The 27,644-nt window shown below is 46.7% G+C and overlaps 1 protein-coding gene across 10 annotated transcripts in view; it reads right to left on the minus strand.

Annotated features, from left to right (window-relative positions):
* Positions 1 to 5,044: 5,044 nt before the first annotated feature.
* ERLIN1 (ER lipid raft associated 1) overlaps positions 5,045 to 27,644 on the minus strand; it is a 59,958-nt gene continuing 37,358 nt past the window's right edge. For 5 of the 10 annotated variants that reach the window (XM_074958615.1, XM_074958619.1, XM_074958617.1 and 2 more), the window contains 8 exons: positions 21,658 to 21,719; positions 19,067 to 19,192; positions 15,852 to 15,925; positions 12,918 to 12,976; positions 8,177 to 8,268; positions 6,823 to 6,912; positions 6,344 to 6,423; positions 5,045 to 6,077 (listed from right to left, as the gene is read on the minus strand). In XM_074958615.1, coding sequence (XP_074814716.1) covers positions 5,859 to 6,077; positions 6,344 to 6,423; positions 6,823 to 6,912; positions 8,177 to 8,268; positions 12,918 to 12,976; positions 15,852 to 15,925; positions 19,067 to 19,192; positions 21,658 to 21,719 — 802 coding nt within the window. In that variant the 3' untranslated portion in view covers positions 5,045 to 5,858. Of the gene's footprint in view, positions 6,078 to 6,343; positions 6,424 to 6,822; positions 6,913 to 8,176; positions 8,269 to 12,917; positions 12,977 to 15,851; positions 15,926 to 19,066; positions 19,193 to 19,558; positions 19,640 to 21,657; positions 21,720 to 27,644 lie in introns of all 10 variants that reach the window. The other 5 variants (XM_074958622.1, XM_074958621.1, XM_074958623.1 and 2 more) reach the window with 2 other exon arrangements.

A 27,644-nucleotide genomic window follows, 5' to 3' on the forward strand; every position in this document is an offset into this window, starting at 1 on the left:
TAGTCTAAACTCGCATTGTACTTTAGAGGACTGCTGTCTTGGGGCCCAACCCTGACTTCATGAGGGCCACAGGGCAGGAGAGGGTATCTGCACACAGAGTTGCTTAGCACTTTAGCAGCAGCAGCCACCATGCAGAGGTAAGTCAGCTCATACAGTGGCTCTCCCTTCCATCGATTACTGACAGTTAGAGGAAAGCTGCTGCTCTGAACCCCACCTGCAACGGAGCAGATTCTTCACTTGTCCAGAAGCCCAGGGTTGGCCTGTGCTCACAGGAGGAAGGTTGCATCTCTCCCTTCAATACACAGATATTTAAGCTTCTAACTTCATCTGGTTTCTATGGAAGGCAGGGGAGCCTAAATGTCTGTGTTGAATGCAGTATAGCTGCTCCATTTTTCAGCAGTGAGAAAGCAGTGCAGATGGTACATCTCTGCACCCATCAATGGGTGTGGCCCTCTGCTGTCCTGAACTGAACAAAACAAGTTTGGTTTTTCAACAGCCATAAAATGGACTTGGCCTGAACAGGAGGGAAGGAATTGAGGCTGCTCTCCTATGACTTAGCCTTAACCCCTTTTGCAGTTCCCCTGACCCCCAACCCTCCCATCTCGCTTCACTCAGAGACAGGAGAGGCTAAGCTCCTGGCAGCCTTGTTACCTTGACACCAGTGACAAGGAGGGCCCCACGCTGGCCACAGTTGCGGTGGAGCAGGGTTATGTTACTCTAATTTGATGCGAGACAGCCCAGGGGCAATGGGTTAGGGGGTCTGTCTCCTTGCCCTGGTGCATGTACAGGACAGATTGCCCTGGAGCTGTGGGAGGATGGATGCATGTGTAACAGCTCTGTGACTGCATGGCAGGTAATGATTCTCCATCTGGCCATCACTGCTCCACCCTCCTGGATCCCACCATTGGGGAGTGCAAGGTTTGGAGAAGCCCTGGGCTTGGGAAATCTTTCCCTCCGAGAACCTCAGCTCCCAACCGTGAGCAGATCTTGTTTTAGAGCCCTAAACAGTAGAGCCCCCACAACAGCCTCTAGCTGCAGCAGAAGAGCAGGGGCTGAAGGTAGGTGTTAGGCTATACAGGTTCTGTGTACCCTCCAAGACACTTGGAGTATTTCCAGTAGGGAAACCTAGACAGGACAGGAAATGGAGGTGGTTGATCTGTTTATACTGGGCTGGGTCCTCCCCTGAGTGTGCAGAGGGTGAGACCACAGTTGCCTGCCTTCACATGAATCTGGTGGAAATGTGGGGTGGGAGACCTAGTAGGAGGCAGCCTAGTCCCAACGCAGGCAGGCAGGATGAGGGCAAGGCAGCCACCCAATACATGGTATCAAAATAATTTTATTCTTATCCAAAAATTTAACATTTTGCCATATAAATGAATAAATTTTTAAAAAAGTAAATTCCACAGAAACTTGTCCAGGCCCCCCCCACCACCCACCCACCCTCAGACACAATCCAGCAGCTCGTGGAGGGAAAGTTGTTTGCTATCTCAAAACATGGACACTTCTAAATTCATTTTCAAAACAGGTAAATTCCAGACCATGAGCCCTGTGAGAATTCAAACTAATGCACAAGTGACCCACACTGATCAAACCAACTGTCTCACTTATGACCAGCATGTCATGGACAGTATTTTAGAGTAGGTAAAAGTGATCAGAATGTGGACCCTAAAATGTTGGTTAGGAAAACAGGTGATTTCTGTCTAGTGCAGGAAGCACTGATCAAGTATTGCCAAAGGACTGTGAACCCTTAGGAACATCCTCAAGCACTCAAAGAGAAATGTACAAAAAGCAAATCACACCAAGCAAGGGAGGGTGAGTATCTGACATATATATTCTAAGCCAGATAAAGAGCACATCTAACACCAAGCTGTACAGGCCAAGTCCAGCCTGCAGCACCCTCCTTGACAGCAGACTGAGGCCGCAAGTGAACAGAAGTTTGGGAGGATCATTACTGCCCAGGGAGCACCTCCCCTCTTGCAGAGAAGGAGCTGTTTTCTGTATGCACCCTGAATCTAGCATCACCCACTGACTGTAGAGCCAGCCATTGCAGTTTTGTGTGCTGTTGCCTGCCTCCTGGAGCTGGAGGAGTGGTCTGCTCTTACAGCAATACATAGGTCTTGTACACCCAAGCACCCGAGAGAGTACAGGGCTTGTCACCATCCCCTGCCCCATCAGGCATCCCTTAGACACCAAGCTCCCACTCATCCTCAGTCAGTAAGAACGCTGGTGGGCACAGAACCCTGCTTGTAGCAGACTTTCAAACAGCTGGAGCAGATGCTTGTTCAGTCATAGTTTGTACTTGTGACCATGCTCTCCTGCTGCAGTGCAGGCCCTCCCAGGAATGCAGACTGGTGTAGCCCACAGCCAGGCAACTGGACAGCTCAGAACTTGGACTAGAGCACAGAGACCTTGAAAGCAGGTACTTGGCATATGGCTGGAGGACTGACACCCATCAGCTAATAGCTTGGTGCTTAGCAGCTTGGGGAAATGGGAGGCACAGAGACTTATTCCCTGGGGACAGAGGCACAGATGTCAACCAGTCTAACTTCCTGCTAGCCAGCAGTCTTGGCAGAGCCAGAGCCACCCAGTGTGCTGTGGCTGCTGGTCTTTACAGCAGAGGGCTCAGGCCCATCTCACCTAGCAGACCTTCAACCACAGAGCAGGTGAGTTCACCCTGGCCAGGATGCAGATTCAGAGGCTGCTACTTCAAACTCTGACAAGTCCATGGGGCCACAGGCTGCTTGGCAATGCCTGGCTTCTCTCCATGAGATGGTGGAACTGCCAGGGGGCTGTCAGCAGGACTGTGCCATTCAGCTCAGCATGGAGCCATGAGCATGTAGACTCCAGTTCTGGTGATGAGCCTGCTCTTCTCCCACCTTATCACAGTGGGGCAAGGAGGCAATGGCACTATGGTAAGGTTCATCTGTCCTCACCCCAGAAGCTGCAGGAGTGCACAAACTCCCAATCAAGAAGTGCCATCTCTGCTGCTGCCTGGCTCCAAGAGGCTGCATGGCATTTTAATCCTCGGGTGTCTAATTGTTCCTTGGTTCCCACCTTAGCGGGGCTCTAAGAGACTGGCAAACAAATGCTGACAGCCCAATGCACAGGGAGTCACAGGGCCTTCCCTTCCTATGGGCACTAGCTTGAAAGTATCTGGACAAGAGAATACTCTGGCTGCAGCAACTAAATGTGCACCCCAAACAGCCAACAGCAAAGTGGATGCAGAGCAACAGGTCTGTAAAGCACACTGTATTCATGCTGGGACACCTCCTCCAAGAGATACGCTGCACTCTGGCTGAACACAGTAAAGGCAGAAATGCTGCAGAAGGGGCAGTGGGTTGAGAACAATAGCTCCAGTAAGAACCACAGGGCTCATGCTGCAAAGTAGAAAGGGGGCATTCTGTCCCCCAGGGGACTGAGGCAGCACAAGGACTCCCCAAGGAAGGGCAGCACAGGAGCAATGCTTAGGAGAGAACAGCCATTTGGCCACACGAGATCTACAGACACGAGGAACAGAAATGTCAGAAGCAAAGCTCCAAGCCTCAGGCCCAGTCCACACACAAATTGTACCCCACTGACAGTAAGACAGAGCAGGCCAACTCCCTGAGCATGGCCACAACTATACCCGGACAAAAGAGGTTGGGGCAGTATTGCTAGTCCTGCAGAGGAAGAGGAACCTTCACACCAGTGTAACAGCACACACACGAGGGCTCACACTCATTTAACTATTTCAACCAGGGAACCCCCCGAGTAAAATAGTTAAATCGGCACAAAATCAGTGTGTGTGGGCCAGTCCCAGTGAGAGCCCTGCACCCACTCAGGAGGCCATCAGCAGGTGCTAAGGCAGGTTCAGGTTTTTAAACCTTGAACTGAATACTTCAGAGAACAAGGTAAATTATTAGCATTCAGGAAAAAATACAGAGCACATTCCCCAGACAAGCCCCCAGTCCAGCCCCAGCTCCACACTCCCTGCAACATCAACTGCAGGGCAAAATGCAGGTGCTCAGCGTTTCCAAGAAGCACCCACAGGGCCGAGTGGGCTAGTGCAGCCCATGGAGCCGGAGGGTGGGACGAGCACATAGACTCCAATTCTGGTGGATGAGGCTGCTCTTTTCCCACCTTAGCAGAGCGGGGGTCAGGGCCAGATGGGAGGCAAGACATTCTAGAACCAATCCCAGTGATCTAAACCCCACCCCAGGACTTAAAAGGAAGCGTCTACACAACAGTATGTGAAATACCACCTGAACAGTGGCCCTACCATTGGAGAGGAGGGGAGGAGACTACACCAAGCACAGCTCCTGTAGGAATTCCCCCCACCCTAGGATAGTGGGTCAAGGGACAGACAGCAGATGTTGCACAGTATCCCCAGCAGGGGGCTTCCTTCCTGTGCCACGAGCAGGGAAGCATCCCAAGCAGCAGCGCCACTCAGTTGAGGACATTACGGATGGTCAAAAATGCTAACAGACAATGGGTTGGGCAATGGGAGCTGTTCACACTGAGCGCCTGCTCTCTGGGGAAGCGACAATACTTCATTCAAAAACAGAATACCCCCACATTAAATGACTCCAATCGGGAGCTGCTTCTGCAGACCTCCCACCGCAGGAGCTCAGCAGCCTGATCCCGGCACCCTGGGACAGAGCTGCAGAAGTGGTGGAGCAAGACTGAGTTGAAGCAGCAGGTTGAGCCCATTCCCTGCTTGGAGGCAGAACGAACACTGGGCCACCCCAGCACCGGAGAGGTGGGCAGCAAGACAGCCAACTGAGTCCCTCGTGCGTGGCGGGGGGGAGGGAGGAGGGAGACTACTTTGATCCAGACCTGGGAGCGCTGATTCCTGCATCCTCCATCTGCACTTGCTCTCCTCCCTTTGTCTGCCAGATGCAGAGAGGCAGCAGCCCTCCCAGGGCAAGGAGGCAAAGCTAACTGAAAGGAGGCTGGGGGGGCCTGGCAGAGGCATCTGTGGTCAGGGCAGGTTTCACAAGTCTGTCCCCTTGCCCTCAGTACCTGGCACCATATGCTGCCTGCTCTTCAATCCGCATCTTTGGAGGGGAGGAGACAGAGCCATACAGCACCAAAGAGCAGAACACGATCTTCATTGCACGTAGGGCAGCTAAGGAGACAGGCAGCCCAGGTAGCACAGCATTACCATTATAGACTAGTGCCAAGTTCAAAGCAGTTAGTGTTGCTATCTACAGAAAGGATTAGAGCTATATGGTTCCTATTTAAAAAAAAAAATCTACTTGCCACCAAGCCCATCCTAGCCAGGCCTCTGGCATCTAGGGAGCTGAGCAGGTGTGCACAGTGAGGCACGACGCAAATGAAAGTCGGTAGCATTTTACAAGAAGAAATTAAGTTTACATCTAGATGAGCGACAGGCCTCGGAGCAGCATGAGGGAGGTTAACGAGTCAGTCCAGCCTCAGGGCGTGGGCAGCAAAACGACCAGGCTTTCCATCCCACTCACCCAGCGCCCTCGAGGGCCCCTAGGCCAAACCTCCTTCCACAAAGGTAATGCAGAACACAGGCCTTCTAAAGAACTGCACCTCCTGCAGAAGGCTCCCTGGCTTCTGTCCTTTAATATTCCAGTATAGGCAAGTTTAAGTACAGGATTGTCCCTCATTCGGAAGCACCAGCTCAAACAGGGAGTGAGAAAAGGGAAAGGCAGAGCCCTCAACACAGTTGTTGCTTAAAGAAATCAACCCAATTGTCACATCTGTGTAGAAAGAGGCTGCGTGTGCTGTGTCCGCCCCACTGGGGCATGGCAGAGAGCAGGCAGCGCCCCTGTAGCACACCAGGGAGGACACTGGTCTGCACGACACAGCCGCTTCCTCCAGAGCTTGCTGAAGCTTTTCCACCTCTTGCATCAGCCTGTGCTCTCTGGTTTTTTGAGGTGGCTTCCCCCAGAGAGTGCAGGATCCTCCTTTGAAAGGAGACTGGCTTCTGGCACGGTCCTCATAGCCATGTGTTTGAAGGTGCAGGAATCCAAAAACATGCTGGGGATGCTGTTACCAAAATACAGCTTGCTGTTGGCAGCAATGGCCTGATACTTCTTCAGCTCCAGATATGCTGGCGTGAGTTTCAGCTATACAGAGTGAGAGAGCAGATCCCATAAGAGGCAACATTCTCATGCAGACATCACTGGATTTATCCCCACAGGTCCCCTCTAACCCAGCAACAGCGGTTTGTGGTTGACATTTAAATCCCTGCACCAGAAAACTGGATTGATATCAGATAAATTAAACATTCCCATATCACTTGCCATTTGGAGCCCTCCCCTTCCTCGGTGGAGTGAAGAGACTAAGCAAGTCTACGCTTTGGGTCACTTTGTTCCAAAAACACTCCCCATACCTTGTTAGAGTCAGCCATTTTCTGAGCCGTGTAATATTCTGCATCAGCTTTTGTTCTCTCTCTTGCTAGCAAAACAGCATCTAACAGCAAGAGAAAGTCAAATAGAAAAGAGCATTAGAACTGAAATAGCAACATTACTACAAGCCCTCTGGGACTGTGATGTAAGGAGATCACTGGCTGTGCCTGGTCACAGCCAGGCTGAGCAACACACATGTGGAGGCACTGAAGAGCTGATGGAAAACACTCAGGGAGAATTTACCCTCACAGTTAAGAGCTACAGTTGTGTGAGGTTTATTATTTGCATTGTGATAGCACCGTGGATCCCCGGGCTGAGGTTTCTCCTCCACCCATAGTTACTGGAGGTGCGGGGGGGTGCCTCTGGGAGACCTTGTGCTAACAGCTAGTGTGGAGGGTCGGGGGGGGGGGGGGGGAAGAGAGAAAGAAGAGAGGAGAAATGTCACTACTCAAGCTCCATTTACCTTCAATCTCAGAAATTCTCTTCTCTGTTTCCTTCTCCATAACCTTCTGTCGATAATGAATCTTGGCCACCTCAGCCGCCTTCTCAGCTTCTGCAATTACAAACAGCAGCTCAGACAATGCTCGCTCAAGCACCTGTGGCCACAGCATGTGGACAATAGTTTTGAATGGACTGCACTGGATATTATTGCTGATAAGAGGCTCAGTACCAGGCTATCCCTACAGCTCACTTCTTCCATCCCCTCAAGGTGCTTCAAAAATTAACAGTTACATCTGGGTGGCACGATCAGGAAACACAACAGTGATGGGTTCTAGCACTGCAGTAACTCAGCCACCTTTCACACAGGTGGTGCTACCAGTAAATTATGCCCTAGAAACTTCCTTGGTGTGGAGACAATCAGCCTGCAGAGCTCAGCCACTTTCACCAGGACAGCTTGTGATTCCAGTCCACAGGACTGATCTGGCTTACAAGTGTCCCCAGTACAGTACGCAGCCCCATCCCGAACGCCCTTACAATGTACTGAAAACAAACCATTTAGTGATGTGATGCACACATCTTGGGAAGAAGCCAAACTACTAAGAATTTCTCTTCAAAAGGAACATCTCTAAGTTCTAAGCAGCTTCCAAAGGAGGGGTGTTGAGAACTCTAGTGAGCTTCTAAGCCCCTGTCCTGCACCACAATGTAGCACTTTACAAGGGGGAATCATTCATGGAAGTGGCATGTGCTCCCTGAACTAGAGTTGGACAGGACCACTGGGGCTGCTCTCCATTCCTTTCCAAAAGGGCCATGACCCCCAGGAGTAGGCTTTAAAACCCCTCTGAAAGATGGCCCCTCCATCAGTACAGCATCCCTAACACCACATGGGGAACTGGGGTCAGCACAACACAAACTGTTGACATGACAAGAGAGAATAAAACTGCCGAAATTAAACACACGGCTTCATAGCATAATGTGCTTCTGCACCATGTGCCCACTGGGCAATTACAGGCCCCACTGCATCACTGAATGGTCAGAAGCAGCATCACCACAAAAACTGGTAGCCACCGACTGCTGCAGGGTGCAATGCGGCCTTGTGATGAGGTGCTCAGAGATCTGCTGTCCCCGGTGAGGGAGTCAGTGCCGATTCAGAGGGAGGAGCCTCATCTACTGAATCATCAGCTGCAGGATTTATCCTGGATGTCTCCCACCTGACTAGCAACCTTGCCTGTTCCTGCTTGGCTAGGGACAGCAGACTTTCCAAAGGGCCTGGCTGGGATGTTCTGTCCAAGCCCACTCCAGTAAATAGCTTGTGAGAAGATGAAATCTGAAGATACTAGTCCTTGGCATACTTGTGTGTCAATGACTCTTCAACATACCTATGAGAGCCTTCTTCCTCTCAGTCTCTGCCTCCTTCTCCACAACCTTTTGCTTCTGTGCTACTACGAGCAGTTTGGTCTTTTCAGCCTCCCTGCACCACAAAAGAGTTTGCAAGTGAGCTTTCAGGGTGTAGATTTAGAACAAACACAGCCAGCAATGTCACCATCCCAAAAGGGAGCAGTTGAGTGCAGGTGGGAGAGACACGGAGTTGCAGGTACAGAACAACCAGAGACAGCACACAGACAAGCATGCTTGGTGAATATAGGGTGAACTGAAGGTTTACTTGTTAAAAACTCCAGTAAATTGACTGGAAAATAGGAGCAGCTCGCTTGTCTATTTGGGATTTTGCTTTTGCTCCTGGGTTTTTTTGTGCTGCACTTAACTGGTGGTCGCAGTGTCACCACAGGCTGCCCTTGGAGTCCAATGTGTAAATCTCTTAATATCATCATTTAACTCAGAATCCAATTAGCGGGATTTACTCCACAATACATAACTGGAAGCCAGCTGACTGCTTGAGCAAAGGGGAGGTTAACCGAGCCCTCCCTGAGGCTCTGCCCAGTACAAGCTTAGCAAGGGAAGGAGGAGTTACTGTTTTAAAGATGGCCCTGAATGGTCCTTTGCACATGGGAGCCTCGTTACATGGAAGCACTAAATTCATGAAAGGGGTGGAGTGCAGAAATACCTGCCCTCTGCACCTGCAATGATCTAGGGCTTCAGCCAGAAGAGTCCGACACCGTATCCTACATGAGAAAGTCTTGCTGCCCATCCTGAACCAAACGGCAAGGGTGGCTTGTAATTGAGATGACTTATGGGTGGGGTTGCTAGGAAGTGTATCCTAGACCACTGCAAGCTTTATGGATCAAAGACCTGCACCTAGAAACAGGCAGCCAGTACCTGGGACAAGGCACGGAGCTTACACAAACAAGTACTCCACTCAAAAGACAAGCTACTGCATTCTGCACTAGCTAGAGCACCCCACTGCTTTTCCGGGACAGCTCCAAGATAGAGCACACTGCAGTGACAGAGCCTCTGGGCCAGAAGGGTCAGTTACCCTGGAAAAGATGCTTGCATCTGTGCCACCATTGTCATCTGGGAAGCCAAACAGCCAAGGCTCCCTAACAACCCCAAGACTAAACCGTGTCCTGACAAGGCAACAACACCCCTTCAGCAGAGGGTACTCTCTATTCCTGGTTCCAGATGTGAACCCGGGCAAATCAGCATCATATCCACGTGACCAAGTGGAGCCAAAGCCAGTTAGCTCCCTTCCAAGGTAACCTGCTTCAACTCTCCACTCCACTATTCTACCCAAAAGACAGCATGCTACCCTGTGCGAGGACCTACGATGTCTGTGCTTTGCATTCTGGTGCTCTCTGCTAGCTGTGGTAGATGTAATTAACAACCGGCCCAAGCACCGAGTATATTCCTGATAACACGAGCGAAAGAAATGGAAGAGCTTTCATTATTTGCAGAGGCACGTGAAAGGGGAGAGAAAAGTTCAAAATGCTAGAGATCTGAGAAGGGCACAAACAAACAGAGTGGTTAAGAATAAAGCAGCTGAGCCAGAATATTAAAATAGGATTTAGACTCAGGAACTTCACCATGCACTGAACTTCTCCTGACCCCAAACATCTCTTGCAGATGCACATAAGGTGTCTACCCGTGAGCTAAGCTGCATCCACAGGGCACAGACAGCTACTCTGGCTGTCTGAGGGACCTCCATGCAACACTCTTACTGGAGTTCGGGTGAGTGACACAGAAAACCTGATGAGCTTAGAGGACAAGAGATCTGTGGCCAATTAAGGAGCTTCTCTTAAGGGGAGGCCAAGCAGTCCTCTGCTTCAAAGGATGGTGGTTAGAACACAGGATTCACACCAGGACCATGGCCCAGGAGTTTTAAGAAGGGGGCAGAGATGGATCCAGGGGAAGATCAGGTTCCAGGGCTGACTATTGGGACTCCTCTAAAGGTGTTTACACTAAACATTCAGGCAAGCTATCATCTCATTCGTTGATTCAGAGCCCCAGACTGCCCTCACCACAAGCTTGCTGCTCTCTGAGGATCCCTGTGACACAGGCTGCTGGAGTGGAAGGATGGTCTGGTGGTGAAGAAGTGGTTCCCAAACTTTTTACTAACACCACCCACCAGCTGCCTTAGCTATTAAGGCATTTGTTCAAAACTTAGGAGAGTTGGGCTTGGTTCTTGGCTCTGCCAGACTCCATGCATCTCAGTTCCCATCCATACATTGGGGATAATAGCACTGCCCTAGTTTCCTGGAGGTCTGTGAAGGTAACTTAATGAATGTTTGCAAGGTGCTCAGAGATGGCCCTGGTGATGGGAGCACAAAGGCAGAGCACATATGTAGCACTGCTAACCCCAGATTATCAAAAGTCACAAATCAGAACTCAAAAATCTTGAGATTCCGTTTAAAAATAGGTTTCAGAGTAACAGCCGTGTTAGTCTGTATTCGCAAAAAGAAAAGGAGTACTTGTGGCACCTTAGAGACTAACCAATTTATTTGAGCATAAGCTTTCGTGAGCTACAGCTCACTTCATCAGATGCATACTGTGGAAAGTGCAGAAGATATTATATACACACAAAGCATGAAAAAATAATGAAAATGCTGGAAATGGCCCACCTTGATTATCATACACAATGTAAGGAGAGTGGTCACTTTGGATAAGCTATTACCAGCAGGAGAGTGAGTTTGTGTGTGTGGGGGGGGGGGGGGTGAGAAAACCTGGATTTGTGTTGGAAATGGCCCATCTTGATTATCATACACATTGTAAGGAGAGTGATCACTTTAGATAAGCTATTACCAGCAGGAGAGTGGGGTGGGAGGAGGTATTTTTTCATGCTGTGTGTGTATATAATAAGATCTTCTACACTTTCCACAGTATGCATCCGATGAAGTGAGCTGTAGCTCACGAAAGCTTATGCTCAAATAAATTGGTTAGTCTAAGGTGCCACAAGTACTCCTTTTCGTTTAAAAATATTGATCTGTTTTCACTAATAAGTTTTGGGTTTATTTGCAATCCAATATCTTAACCTACAGGGCTGCATCAGGGTCACTTTTCAAGCTTTCTTTCACAACCACAAATGCTAGAAACTTACTTTTTGGTAATTAAGCCAAAATTCTCATGTGATCACATGACTCCAGCAGCTGGGGCTTGATGGAAAACAGCAAATATCACAAGACTTGTGATACAATTGCGAAAGTGGGCAACACTGCCAAGTCACCCTATCCTGCCATGCCACGGAGTGCATCACGGCCCCAAGTGCAGCACAGCCCACAGCCAGATAAAGCCTCCACCTGGCCTTGTTACACAGATGGGAACATAGTCTGCGTAATGACTAGCGTGCGTGCGTGGTGCAAAAACTGTCTTCCAACATTCTCCTACCCATGCCTGGGATTAAGCACCTCGCTTATTCTATTGCTCCTGCTGTCCTTACATTCTGCTTGGCCTTGTGTATCTTTGCTCTCCTTTTTTCCCCCAGACACCTACCCCCTTTCTGGAGGCAACTTCCCAGGTTCATCTATTTCCCACCATCCCAGCACCAGTACCCCCAGCAGCAAAGACTGCCCTTGTGCAGCTGCTGCAGACAGACACCACCCACCCCCAAGCAGGGACAGCAGAGTGAGTGTTAACTATGATGGGCAGTTTAACCATATGCTATAGACTAGCTAACGTAAACCCTGAATGGCTCCCATGCCTCAGCTCTGCACCTAACCGTGACTCTGGGAAAGGACAGCATGCAGGGGAAGCAGCACAGTGTGATCCTTCCTCAGAGTCCTGAGGGAATTTCTAGAAAGCAGGCTCCCGCATGGACAATAGCAGATGGGCAATGCTTGAGGCTGCTAAACCCTCCCAGACAAGTTCCAGGGAGCTTTGTGATGTCTGAAGTTGCAATCTGCACAGAAACAAAGAGAGACCAGTTCTGCATCACCATCCACCCACAGACACCTTCACGCCAAGCAGGCTGCACTGGTTTTATAGCTGCTTTACTCTTCCACACACACAGGGAGGAAGGGGAAGCAAATGAGCCATCTCCAGGGCTCCCTCCTCTGGTACTGTAGCAGCTGCTAATGGTTTGGAAGATGATGCACCAACCAGGAAGGCAAAAAAGCCAGTTCAAATTTCATCTCCACGTGAAATTGGGGAGGGGGAATCTATCTCCTCAGAAGAACAGGAGAGAAGGGTGAGAGAAGAGCCCCACTTTGCTGCACTTGAGTCCTTGACAATCTCCATTTACATTTGAGCCAGTGGCCAATTCGGCCTTTCCTTCCACCAGGGAAGGGACACTCACAAAGCATGCTCAATAGATACAGCGTTCAGCACACTACTGCAGTGAGATAGTGACCTTACAGAAGAGCCCTGTCTAATTCAATACATATGAAACCACAAGAGCTTTGCTGAGATGAGTTCTGCTACCCATGGATAGGGAAGGGAGATCCTTCCGTGAGTGTCTCTGCTCGCTGCCAGCAGGAGTTGAATTCTAGCAACAGAAGATGGTAAGAGGAAGAGCCGCCTCCTCCTCTAGTCAATTCCACGGAATTTCTCCACTAACATACAGTGAGGAATAAGAAGCGTGGACCCCTCTATGGGGTCCTGGGCACCAACTGCAGTGGCTGTGAAGGGGCCCACCACTCCCCCTGATAGCACATTCTGGAACTATTACACACCCTAGTTGGTGTGAGCAACATGAACCCCCTAAACAATGGGATCTGCTGTGCAACTACTCACATTAGTTCGAAGTTTCTTCGGATGGCTTCTGGGATTTTGGGCTTTGTAACACGCACAGCCTGAAAAAGAAGGCAAAGGGCATTTAAAAACAGACTCTCTATAATTAGAACTGCACAGCTGGGAAACCACCTGCAAGAAACGCAACTTATTCTGCTAAAATAACCTGATCCAGGCAGTGCCATCTAGTAGAGAAAGCTCTAAATCTCATACCAGCAGAACTTAGACATTGGACATCACTATGTGAGGTTCAGAAAGTGACTTACGGGTTGGTGGTTCCATTCAGCTTCTCTGTTCCTGTCCTACAACAAGTTGCCACTGAGAATAGAACATCTCCACCTATGAGATCACTCTGAAAAGGTCACCCCCTTTGAACCTCTCCACTGTCTCCCTGTTTCTCTGCCTCTTTTTGAGCTGCCTTCATACACACAACTTCCTCCATACTCTGGTCTGCCACGCCATCCTGGTCTCCTCATTGCATTCCCTCTTCAGAACTCCCCTCCCCAACAAAGCCAACTGGAAGGAGTCGGCAACATTCACGTGTAACTTTTATCCTTCAGAAAAACCCAAAAGAGCAGGACAGTGTGATTGTACACAGGCAGCTCTCCAAGAACAGTTACTAGAAAGTAATGTTTCTCTCCTTTAAGGGCCTCTGTGCATTCCTCTTGTGGGCGATTAGCAAGCAGAGCTCCACCAGATCCTTAGCTAAATATGGATGACAGCACAGCTCTCCCAGACTCGGCACTGGAGCATGGTGCTAAATCTGAGACTAGCATCTGATGAAAGTGTGCACCGAACTCCAAGTTGCTGCTGTGCAAGTCTCCAGCAGGGGAACTTGCCTAAGGCAGATCGCTGCTGCTGTGGTGGCTCTCATGAAGTGGGTATTGAAACCAGGGGGTACTAGTTCCCTAGCTAAGATGTATGAATGTTCTAGTCATCTCCTAACCCAGTGCAAGAGTCTGTTCAACAATGGGTTCCTCCATGGCATCTCTCCTTATATGCAACAAATAACCTACTGCATTTTCTAAAGGATTTGGTCTTTTCCAGATAACAGAACACCCTTTTTACATCTGTATGGATACAGAGTTGCCCTTGGATGGGAATGAGGCCTGGGGAAGAATATGGGGAGGGAAATGCATTGAGATAGGACAGACCATCCTAGGCATGAAGCTGGAATGGGGCCTCATGGTGAACCACAGTGTAAGGTGGAGTGGCCATCAAAACAGAGAGCTCACTCCCCTGCCTAGCACATGTAATTTCAGCCTAGAAAGCTACAAGCCATTGTACATAAAGGGCTCTATTAAAAATCCTGATGCAACCTTAGCCAAGTGAGCACATGGCTTCAGTGACACAGGATACAGAATGCTGGGCAAGTTGCACAGTAAGGAACATTATACCAGAGACTTTAAAATGCAATGCTATTCTGAGACGGGACTGAAAATGCCAGGCAGGACTCAAGATGAAGTGTGCTTAGTTTACAAGTTAAACAATGTGGCTTCTAACTGTAGGTGCTGCAAACTCAGTTTGGGCTCAGTCAAGCTGGCTGCCTTCCAATTCCTAACAAGTGACAAACATCTGGCAGGCTGAGAGCTATCCTCAGTTGTCTTCAATAGGATAGCACATGTCTGAGAACAGGATTTAGTTCTGCAATTTAAATTCAGTTAATGGTGACCTGCAAAGAACTTTTAAAACTGTGCTTGTGCCCTTTTTGGCTCTTTTTGATGGATACAGAGGGTTTGAAAGAGTTGGTTTTTAAAACTTAAAGAAGGTTTTTCCTGCTTGTTTTTTACCTTAAAAATATCAGGCCTGTTAAATCTGGATGGCTTAGGTGGTTAGGAAAGGGAAGGCCTCAGGGCTCTTCCAAAGTTGATTGTGACATGATGCTTACCACAATCTGTCATTGTCTACAGGGACTGTGCAATTGCAAAGACAAGCTGTGAGGTGGAAGGATGTTTTTTGTGAGCTCTTCACACCCGATGGAAAGACTGAGGCCATAGATTTTTTAATATAGGCTCCCTCCACTCAAAATATCAATTGAGCAAGTTAAATTTGGTAACAAAAACAAGTACAGTAGAAGGAGTCTGACCCCTCCCGCTGACTCAGCTTTCACTTGTTTAATTCTTGTGATGGGGTACCAGAATGGGGGCCTCTCAAGTGACTGCTCACAGGTTCTTCAGCCATCAAAGAGTCTCACAGCCTAGATGGAACCTGATTTCTAATGTAAAATGCAAGCAGAAAAAAGTCTTTTGGAAACAACCTCCCTCTGTACACATGACACAGACACAGAAGAGGAACAAGCCCAATTTTCTCCTGTTCAAGTTACCTTCAACAAGTGTGCTGATGAGTAGGCTGGGACAGACTCCCGCTCACACTCTCAGAGCTGGGTTGGCTCTGCAGGGATGACAGAAATAGTAAAAACTTATTTTTGTCACTAATATGTTTGCAGATGTAACTAATACATGCAGATCTGTGCAGAAAGAAGGGACCACTTCTCTCTCTTTCACATAGTCTCTCTTTTCTGACCATAATGACAAGTTTTCCATGGAAAAAAGGGCAACATCTAAGTCCTAAATGGATTTTGCGAAAAGCCGAGGTGGCTAGAATGGCCAGAGCTTTGCAAATCTGCTGAGACAGAATGCTTCTATGCAGAAGCATGCTGGGGAAGCGGACCGTGGACTTAAAACATTTCTCTGCTAGATGCGGCTGCACACTTCAGTGCAATACATGTAATCACATTGAAGGGTGCACAGAAGTGGTGGCAGTTGGCATGGGGAACAAGAAGATGTTCCTCGCAGAGAGCAGACAAATTGGCATGTGCCCAGTACTTAATTGAAAGCCATATGAAACGTGGAGGCAGGAAACCATTTCCATCCCTTTTCAACTGTAAGCTTTATGGGAGTGAAATATAGAAGAGTTTCCCGTTAGGAAAGAGCCTACCTGGATGGTGAGACCTGGCGCCATGACATTCAGCTCTTTTTGCAGGGCCAGCTTCAGGTTCTCATCAATCTGATCTGTGTTCAAGGAACAAGAGAGATTCAGCAACACTGCAGCCTGCACTGTAAAATTTAGCATTCTCCCTGGCTAACGTGCATGTAGTGATTAGTGTCAATACAGCGCTCAGCAGGGAGGTCCATCCAGACAGTACAAAATAAGGATAAAGAACTTTGCAAAGCCCTGCAATATGCTGCCCGCCTCCTGATTCCACAGTGCTGTGTGTGAACTTGGGATCATGGGCATACTATTGCCAGCCCAATGCCTGGCCTGCTGCACCATACGGACACCAGCTGCTGTGGCAGTGGGAGCTCTATATGTATGCTTTTGGGAGATAACCTCTATGTTTAGTTTGATGCTGAATGTCCCTCTCACCTGCTGTTCTCTGGGACATTCAGCATGGAGTTTTAAAGGACACAGTAAGAAATGCCTGCATCCGTCGACAGCTCACTGGAAACCCTGTTCCCCCTCATCTCTCCAGGAGGAGACCTTGACACAGTGATCCACAGGCTGGTTGCTTCCAGGCTGGCTCCCCCACTAGCAAACTCACTGCAGCCAGTGCTGATGGGAGACGCAACACACCAACTGTTCTGTGCAGACTGCCCCAGCAGGAAATACCATGTGGAACTTAGGGCACAAGCCTGCCCTCCACCATCCCTTGCCACACTGACTCCAATGCCAGTTTGATGCTTTGGCCTTAAATCTGCAAGGCCCTGGAGAGATCAGGACCCACCTACAGCACAATCTACTTCTCCATCCACCACCCCTCCAGTACAGCTGTGCTTTTTGGGAAGAGTGCAGTTAATGAGGTCTAGGATGAAGCACTGGAGCTGGAAATAAAGTCTTTGTCAAGGATGCCATGCTGTGGATCAAGCTACCAGGGAAGTAAGATTGAGCCAAAGCCTGGCCATCTTTGGAGCACTCTACAACACCCCTTCTCCCCAGCTTGTTACAGCTTTACTGCCTGATCTGATAACGGGGGCCCATGCACATCAGCACAGAGGCAAAGGGAAGCCTTTGTGGATGAACGATGCCCATCCCCATCTGCCAGTAGGCTTGGAAATCAATCATTCCCCAGGACACTCCTCCTTTGGAATTAGCCAATTTCCAAAAGTTTAAAGATAATCTGCAAATAGCACTAGGAAGATTCTCTCTACCATGGATATTTATTGAGCCCACCCAGCCTTACCATATCTGTGCTGTACACAGCAATTTACATTCAGAGTCAAGTCCTAATCCAACCGGTTTTCCCATGCCAGGAACCCCCTTTGCCCTGCACTTCCAAAATCAACCATCCCCCAGATGCTGCTTCGTAAACTCTGCCCTGATTGGGGTACTAGTAGAGGATGGGTAACATGCATCTAGAAGTTGGGTGTCAAGCCAAGACATGACACACCAACACATGCCACTTGTGACAAGAAGGGGGGGCGGGGGAGGAGACACGACGACAAAGGATCTCATTTGGGGGTCAGGAGCAGAGGAGAGGTGTCAGGGTTCCTTCCCCACTCTGATATTTCCTCCTCCCTTGCCCCACATATTCAGAGGGATGGTGAATAATAGAGAATATTATATAAATCAATGGTGTGGCCTCGTGCGGACACTGTATAGCACTGGTCACCCCTCATCTCCAAGAAGATGCTACAGAACTAGAGGGGTTTCACAGATGAGTGACAAGAGTGATCAAGGGCCCAGAAAAAGACTCTTGTATGAAGAAAGATTGCAAAGACTGGGACTGTTACTTTGAAAAGGAGACCAATAAGAGGGGGTGTCATAAACATACAGCTAAGGGTAGCATAAAATCCCTCCTTTACCTGTAAAGCGTTAAGAAGCTCAGATAGCCGGTGTCAGGGTTCCTTCCCCACTCTGAACTCTAGGGTACAGATGTGGGGACCCGCATGCAAGACCCCCTAAGCTTATTCTTACCAGCTTAGGTTAAAAACTTCCCCAAGGTACACACTTTGCCTTGGCCTTGAACAGCATGCTGCCACCACCAAGCGTTTTAAACAAAGAACAGGGAAAGAGACCATTTGGACACGTCTTTCCCCCAAAATATCCCCCCAAGCCCTACACCACTTTCCTGGGGAAGGCCTGACAATAATTCTTACCAATTTGTACAGGTGAACACAGACCCAAACCCTTGGATCTTAAGAACAATGAAAAAGCAATCAGGATCTTAAAAGAAGAATTTTAATTAAAGAAAAGGTAAAAGAATCACCTCTGTAAAATCAGGATGGAAAATACTTTACAAGGTATTCAGATTCAAAATACAGAGGATCCCCCTCTGGGCAAAACCTTAAAGTTTCAGAAAACAGGAATAAACCTCCCTCTTAACACAGGGAAAATTCACATAAAACAAAAGATGAACTAATCCGCCTTGCCTGGCTTACCTATACTGGTTGCAATATTGGAGACTTGCATTAGGATGGGTTGGAGAAGATGGATTTCTGTCTGGCCTCTCTCAGTCTCAAGAGAGATCAAACATGTAAACAAAAAGCACAAAACAAAAGCCTCCCCCCCCGCCCCACCCCACAAGATTTGAAAGTATCTTGTTCCCTTATTGGTCCTTTGGGTCAGGTGCCAGTCAGCTGAGCTGAGCTTCTTAACCCTTTACAGGTAACAGGATGCTGCCTCTGGCCAGGAGGGATTTTATAGCACTGTATACAGAAAGGTGGTCACCCTTCCCTTTATATTTATGACAAGAGGCAAAGGGACTGAAAGAACTCCCTTCCATTTCTTCCACACAGAAATCAAAGGAGGATTCCAAGGTGGTGATGAAGACTCATTTAGCAATGGTGCAAGGGTCTGAGCAATGTGTGACATTCCAAACTTCTGTTTCCAGGAGCCTCCTTTTGTTGCAGTGGTGACAGGTTATGACCACTTACACAGGCTTTGTTTGATCTTATATCCAAAGTTCAGTTCTGGGCTAACAGCTACTATTATCCCCATAAACCCACAATATGACATCACATGAACAATGAAATAACCCGCATTGATAAGGACTTAGAATAATTGTAGTGAACTGTGCCTTCTCAAGGAGGCTGTTCTTGTTGGTGATCTCAGTACAACCCTGGCTTCCTGACGGACACTTGTGGGCAGAGGCATAGCTGGCTATTGAATTACACTTTCATTTGTTGTATACTCCCTGGTCCCCACATACTTACCAAACAGCTCAATGTACACTTCCTGGAGGGTATGGGCACTGCAGAACTGATTCAGCTCATGGTGAATTTTATTGAAGATCAGGGTCTTATCGTAGTCTGCAGTGTAGTTCTTCACAACATCGAACACTGAGGAAAGAGAGTTACCACAGGGCAACACAACAATGCTTTTCAGTCTACATGGCCATTCTAAAAGCCCTAGCACTCTCACAAGGTAAGATCCCCTCAATTCTAGATTGTCCAAACTAAACCTAGAAGAGTAGGATAATTATGCACAGATAAGAATATTGCACAGCCCTGCTTTATGGTCTGCAACAACAAAACAAAACAGGGAAGTCTGCTATGAGCCATATACAGGAACAGACAGTGCTGAATACAGAATACAGGCCTAGTAGATGCTGTGACTCCCCGACACCTGAGCAGGTGTTTCTTTCTCAATGCTGCAGTAACACTAGTTCCCAGCATTATGTTTCCCTGCTTTGAAGGGAAAAAAGCCAGAGGCTGTTCCACATGCTGCAGCAGCAGGGATTTCACTTTCCTGTTCCACAACTGGTGACCCGGTGGAGCAATAGAAACCTTAGGCCAAGCCTACTGCCTTCACAAGCTACTCCACCTTGCTCAAAAACTTGTAAACTTTACCAGCTTTTGAGTAGCTGAGCTTATTGCATGTGCTTGGTTCTGCAGTTTTTGCCCCCCAAACTAAGCAAACTAAGTTCTTCTGAATGTGGGCTCTTTGCAAACCAAGCTTGCCGTTTCGAAGTCCAAATGATTTTAAGATCAAGAGGCAGTCAGTCAATCTCTTTACAGTTTGTTTGCACCTGCTCATTCACCTTCGGACAACCCATGCCTGGAAAATTCCAGTCTAGGGGAGTGTGGAAACATGGGGTTAGAATCAGATTCTCTGGTGAGGGGAGCCATAACAGCATCAGGATAAGGAGAATGGAAGTGGTATTGCCAGCCTACGCTATAGCTGCTGTAGGATGGCTGCTCTGATGTAGTAAAGATATTCAGATTTTGCTTTTCTACTTTTGCCCCCATTCTAATTGTCTGGAGCAACCTGATGTGAGCAATGCCCATTTTTGTCCTGCTATCTGGAAAAATCAGGTAGGCAATTCCTGCAATGCTCAGGTTTAATGCACTCCCCTGAGGGACAAAGGCTACAAACACAGCTGTCAGCCTGAGAGAGAGGCCCAAGCCAAGAGTAACTGGTTTATAAAACAGGAGATAAAGAGGATGCTGCTCCCAAGAAAGGAAAGTCCCCTCAGCTGTTCACATCCCTATTTAACAACACATGCAGTAACTTCACTAGCTCTGCACTCTCTCAAAAGCAGGCACCATTTTGTCTGTTCACTTATAAAGTCGTTACAGTAACGTTAAGAGTCGACATAGCAAATAAATGCAAGCAATAAGGTTAGAGCACCACTGTGCCTACATGACTGCCCATCTTCTGCAAGACCCCCACATTTCAAGGCAAGACCTGCACAGAGCTACACTCTGTGAAGCTCTCTGCACTTCTCCAGCACCTTATAAACATTAACCATGGCATCTCCCAGCCACCCTGCAAGATAGGGCAGCCTCATTCTACCCATGCTATTGGTGGCCTACAAAGGCCAAAGGGAGGCAGGGACTTGGCACAAAGTCACACAGGAAGCCTGTGTTAGCACCAAAAGAGAACCTGGTTCTCCTGGCCCCAACTCCAGGGCCTTAAGCACAAAGCCATCCTTCTTCATGGTTTCCTGGCCTTTGCTGGATGCTAGGCTACTTGAAGAAAGGCTTTAAAAAGATCAAACACTTGGAGATGCTCATTGCAGGGTCACTTTTGTAAGTGCTCTAGAATGGGACAAGTCTAGTAGGTGGGTACTGTGTTCGAGTCACCAGGGTACTATGGCAATGACGCCTCAATCATGTGCCTCAGGTGGATCCAGGGAAGCTCAGCCCAAACAGAGTGACACATGAGAGAAGCAGAAACAGCAGGATGAGACAGCACTCGAGTGCTGAACACCCTGTTGACAGCTTGGCATCAGTGCTTTTCTCTTCTGGGCTCAATTATGTTTAACCAGGGCACCTTCCAAGCAGTCTAGGGCATTCACAAGAAGGACTATCTAGGAATTGAGCTGGATTTGGACTCTATGGGCCACATTTCCAAGTGGTTGACACCCACAATTGGAGCCAGTTTTCCAAAAAAGCCCAGCTCCCACTGGCAGATAAATAAGTTGCCAGATTTTCAAAGGGCTCAGTACATGAGGAGTGTATTCAGTGCTGAAGTGTTCTGAAAACAAGGCTTTCCCTGTCTGAGCATGGGGTGGGAGCAGGTGCAAGTCTTCAGCACAGATTAGTGAATCTCAGGTAGAACTAGATAAAACATCCTAGTCAAAAGGCAAAATCCATACCAACAGAAGGGAGGCCACGTGTATCCCACCTTCTCACCCAGGAGTGTTCACTACAACCTTTTTACAAGTGCTTTGACCAGTCCAGTTTTAGATGTCCCACGTAGTGGGACTTCCTCCTCTTCCCTAGGGAGACTATTCCATTGCACCAACAGACATACATGGTCAGGTAGAATATTGCTTGATGAAACAGAAAAGAGTAAATACCTGCATATGGTGCTAACATATTCACAACTTCTATTCGGTCAATGTAGATCATAACCCCACCACTATAAAAAAAAAAAAAGCAAGCTTTGTGAGTTACATGGACAGATATTCACGGCAGCCCCAATTCAGAGTCCAACAATCCTTCTTAGTGGAGTTTGCTGGAGATCTGTAGAGTTGACTTTTTACCCAGGACACACTGCTTTTTCATGCTGTCTTGGAAGACTGCGGATGGCAGTAAATCCCAGCTTAATATCTGGCATTTCACTCCTTCTGCGTGAATCAAAGTGAGCTCCAGGATGACCCCAGTGCATTTTCATTTTTCCCTCTGATGCCTCACTGTATTTAGCCAGAGATGTGAATAAGAAAAGGAAAATGCCCTTGGAATGGCCATGCTACTGTTAGCACCAGGAAAAAAAGATACAGATGGGAGACAGACTAGGACAGAATATCTGTTGAAAGTAGAGAATTCTGTCTGCACAAGTTGCACACATTTAGTGACTCCAAACAGGCCCATACGCAAGACCACTTGCAACAAGCAGCAAGGCTGAACTGAGCTCAATAGATACCATGTCCACTGCAAAAAGATTACTGTCACAACTTAAGTTACACCATGCCAGACAAGACACACTGCTGACTACATTAGGGTGGTGTTATGGCTAAAGCCCAACACTGGGAGTGAAATAATGTGAACTCTATTCCCAATTCTGCTATGGCTCATGACATGACCTTGAGTAAGTTATGTTCCCTCGAATACTTTCTTGTCTCACAATGGGCTGAGAGTCTTAATTCATTAGCATTTGAGCAGCTCCCTAAGAGCCCTTAAGGGAAGGCACCAGAAGTACAATAAAGTACAGCCTGCAGGCTTTCCCAAAAGCTGTGAAGTAGCTAACCTGCTCTGCCATGCTTCTGTTTCCTAGCTGGGCAAGTCCTTCCCCCTCAATCCCCTCACTTTTTAATATGATTCATAACAGAAAAATTCCACCAACTAAAGCTGTATTTGTCACACAGAGAACCAGTACCATCCACTACAGAAAAGGGAAAGTTCTAAATTCTATTTTCCAACCCACATAACTTTTCTCAAACACACATTCCTTTGGGGCTAGGATCTCCCATGCTTTTTTCTCAGTTCAAAGGTAATATTTGGAGGGAAAGCTTTAGCAAAATGAGCTAAGCCATTATTGAATCACACAAGTATAAACACTAAACACTGATCTTGTATATTCCAAGCTGAATTTCTGTGCTCAGATAACTCAAGCATGGCTCTTACTGCAAACTTCTGACTTGGCTTGCTTTGCAGATCTCACTGAGACTTAAAAGACAAAGACAAGTTTGAAGAAAGTCAGTTCATTAGTTTGAGTTATACATTGTTACATTTGGCAATTCCACATGTGCTAATTTTTCTGTTCTTTTTAAGAATTTCCCATTTAAGGGCTCCACAACAACAGGGTCTTACGAGCACTGCAAATGAAAATGTTTCATAGCAAAGAACTGACCAGCATCATTTGGCAGGCGGGAGGGGACTAAGTTAGGTCTGTCAAGGGTGGGTGCCTGTAGGAAAGAGAACTTCTGAGTCAGAAAGTGATTAAGCATAGCCCCAACAATGAAAAACTCCTGTTTATGATATCATGGGCTCTGCTGGCTGAATTTGTGAACTCCTTGATCAACATGATCTGGATTATTTTTCTTTAAAAAAGAAAAATCAAGAAATCCTCTCATTTAATACAATACGAAGCACTCCAGAGTCAGGAAATGCAAAAAGTGTAAGTCTCTCCTGCAATTAAACTTGGCCATCTTGCACATATGTAGGCCAGAGATTTGAGGCTTTATTAGACTCAGAGATCTTCAGTTTTACACAAACATGGCTGAGTGCACTGTGGCACTGAGAGATAAGATTGCTCAACATCTTACATTATAGACCTGTTTTTAGTTGTTTATAATTTTGACAAACTTTAAGAATACAGGAATTTCCAGATCGGATCACACCTGTGGCCCATCTAGCCCAGTACCCTGGGTATGACAGTGGCCAGCATTAGCTGCTTTAGTAGAAGGTGCAAGAACCCCAAAGTAGACATATGAGGCATAATCTTCCCTGATCATTAGAGAGAGTAGCTTAAATCTGAGGCTTTATCTCTGCTGCAATTCCTTTTTTGTAAGAATTAGTTATAGCAGCTCCAAATATTCATATATGTTCAATCCTTTTTTCCCATCTTAATTTCTTAGCCTCAACAATATCCTGTGGCAGCAAGTTCCCCTGTCTAATTACGCACTGTGTGGAAAAATATTTCCTTTTTTCCCCATGTTTCATTTAATGTCCCTTTGGTCTTATGTTAGGAGGCAAGGAGAACAAAAGTTCCCAATCTACTTTCTCTAGACCATTCATTATTTTATGCACTTTTATCACATCCCTTCTTATTCATCTGCTTTCCAAGATAACAATCCCAATCTTTTCAAATGAGAGATTTTCCAGGCCCTTAAGCATTCTTGCTGGCCTTCTCTGAGCTCCCGCTATTTCTACCATCTTTGTTTACGATGAAGTGACCGGTGCTGCACACAATATCCAGATTTATTTATATAATGGCATTACAACATTCTCTGCATTATTCTCCATCCCATTCCTTCTGTATCCTAACATGCACAAGCACCTGCCATTGTTAGCAGCTCAGTCATTTCATACTCAAGCTTCTTCAGAACTCTTGGATGTACCATCTGGGCTTTGGTAGCTTACTGCTCTTTAAAATTACTAACTTGCCCTTCTGACACTTCAATCTCTGATAGTACGTACTTCACCTTTATCCAGCTTTGACGGTCTTGACAAACTTTTCAATCTTGCTGTCTGCCTCAGACTGAATTTATATTAAAAAACTTTCAAAAGAAAAATCAGCCATTTTAAAGAACACGATTAGTGAAAAAAATGGGCAGTTCTGTCAATTATTAAAGAATATTAAACTTTTTAAACAACTCTAGCTCCTCCCTGGCTTGGAGAAGGAACCTGAAATTTGGCAGGTGGGTCATCCTGGGAGATGCTTTACCCCACGGACACCCATAGATATTTGGCCTCTGAAAATCACCCACTACAACACATGTAGTAGACCTTGTTCTTCTCTTGCTCCTTAATTTTCTAAGTATTCTAATTGCATTGCTCATGCTCCTAAGCATTGGTGAGCTGCCAGCCAGTCACTTCAAAATGCGTTGTAGCCTAGGGAAATGCCTGCTCATCTACCACATGAAAATATCTTTTAGCTTAGGAGGGTGCGCACTGGCCTTGGAGCCAAGAGAGCATAAGTTCAAGTCTAACTATCTTGACAAACTTTCAACCTTGCTCTCTGCCTCAGATTGAACTTATTTTGAAACTTTCAACATCAGCCATTTTTAAAAACAAGGTTAGTAAAAACAAAATGGGCAGTTTTGTCAATTATTAAAAAGTTTAGCTTTTTAAAAAGACAACCCAAAACTTAACTCTTTCACTGCCTAGTCCTACACACTTCACAACCCTCAATACTGAACAAGGCCTCATACCTCCTACCCTGTGAGGCAAGCTAATATTCCCCCATTTTACAGATGAGGTTACAGACATTGCACAAGATCACACTTCTAGCAGAGATAAGAACAGAATCAATGTCTCCAATATGGCAGATTTAAATCTCATCCACAACGAAGCTCGGAATGAATCTGCCAAATGTGTACTTGGCTCTGCAGTCATAACCACTGGACCTCCAGAGCCAAAAACAGAACCTATAAATCCTGATTTTCAACATTTTGTTGACGTCTAGCAAACACGCGTGTCCTCTTCCTGGGAGTGATTAGTCTGCAGAGGATAACAGCTTAGTAATACTACCAGTTATTCCTTTAGCTCAGGGGAAGAGGTCTTTGCTGTGATCTGAAGTTCCTGCGTTCAGACCCCGCTGACAACACTGCGGGGGTCAATCTGATTCCACATAATGGAATGCGTACCCCCACACTCCCATGTGCTCCTTATAAAAATCCTAGTTCCTTTCACACCAAGAACTATGATAAAAGAATGAAAGTCAAGCACTTATAAGTTTGGAAATGCCAGAATTAAGGTTGCTTGTGCTGCCTTAATCAATCTTCCTTGTGCATATGCATTGTCACAGAGTCTTTAGTTACATGATTCCATACTGTTTTTTCCATAGAAATCTTGCTTTGGTCCTCAGGATGGAACATGCTCTGTGCATGAACCAGGGCTGGGCAGTGAATGAAGTTGTCATCTGCAGGAACCCTGCCTCATTTTATGGCAGAAGCTGGAAGGTGTGCAGTGCTTTAAATTAAATTCTCATGTTAAGTTGGAGAAGTCAAGGTCTGAAGAGTTAGGAAATTCCAGTAATTAAAGGGACACTGTCAACTTTTCTTTTTCTTTTCTTTCTTCTTTTTTTTTTTTTTTAAACTTAACTGCAAAACACAGTTTTCCTGTAGGATCACCCTTCAGTTTATATGGCTGACTTACTGGAAAATTTCTATTTTAAGAAACATTGTAAAGGTTGACTGCTCTACTGCTGATGTTTAGAAGAGTCTTCTGGGTGGTCCTGAGAGCACTGCCAGACATGGTTGGCCTCTCTCTTTTCCTCTGAGTGTACACCTACCAGCTGCCTCTTCTTTTTCAGCTTTGCTGTTATTGGTTCACATTTTCCCACAGGACTTGAGACAGAGCATGCATATGCTCTCCCTGCAGAACAGTGATCTCACTATACTAATGATAAAATAGGAATTGCAATGAGCCAACAGCTGAGTGACAACGACCCGGCACACAAGCTGTCACATGGACAGTACATACGTTTAAAATACAGGGAAAAAGTTTGTTTTGCTTATATCTGCCAGTTACAGGCATCATAGAGTTTACTTTTAACTATACTAGAGACAAGGTACAACCTCTGCAGATGGAAATGTGATTTTAAAGCTTGTGTCCCTAAGCAGCTTCCCCTGCAACTGAAATTACATTGCACGTAAATAGTATTTGATGTTCCTTTGGTCATGATTAACATTGCTAAATCCTGACATTTCTGTTAATCATTTGTACTACTCTCTCCAGCTATAGTCCTTAGAGCCTTTCCTAGTGGTTACTCCAGATCTTAGATAACATAATGGGCCGTTCAGGCTTCCAGGCATATCTGGGAAGTGTTTAGTTTGTCTGCAGCGCTCAACACGGTATATCTAAGCTTTTCCCCTGTGGACTGAATCTCCAGGGTCAGGCTTCCTGTAAACTTCATGAGGATTTCTGTTTCTCCCCCCTCCCTGAATAAGGTGACTTTGCTTCAAATATAACACAAGTATATCATGTTTATTACATACATAAATAAAATCACTACTGTGATTGGTGGAAATACTTTGCCAAAGGGGAGAATCTTGCAATGAGCCAAGAGCAGTCACACGCTGGATGAGGCTAATCTCCTTTGGAAGTCTGGTCCACAGCTTGACTGAGAATGCTTTATCTCCTCCTCTGACACTTCACACTGAGCTTTGTTAGCTACCATGTATGAGAGCAACACAACTGGAGGGGTGAGTCAAAACAAAGTTTTGAAATGGCAACAGAAGAGTGGAACACATAGAACCATGCACTGCGAGAGTCGGAGGTTAGGGAATTATAGAAATGTAAGGCTGGAAAGGACCTCGAGAGGTCATCAAGTCCAGCCCCCTGTGCTGAGGCAGGACCAACTAAACTTAGACCATCCCTGAGAGGTGTTTATCCTACACTGTCAGAAGTTTTTATGAACAGGTTGGACAAATATGAAATTAAAAAATTACGGTTAACTTAAGGAAATGTGTATTGCAAAGAAAGGTCATCACTAGCAAGTAGAATTCCTTGAAAATAATGAGTTCTTAGGCCAGAAGGAATGAAGTAGGGAGAATGTTTGGTTCTAAGAATAACTAATGAGATAAGGGGAAGTTTCTAAAAAGAAGGCCTCTCACTGACAGATCTTTTTTCATGTCTATCTTAAAATGAGCCAAACATGGCTCTTCTCAACCCACACACC

Source organism: Natator depressus, chromosome 7, assembly GCF_965152275.1.
Source record: "Natator depressus isolate rNatDep1 chromosome 7, rNatDep2.hap1, whole genome shotgun sequence".
Taxonomy (NCBI): domain Eukaryota; kingdom Metazoa; phylum Chordata; order Testudines; family Cheloniidae; genus Natator; species Natator depressus.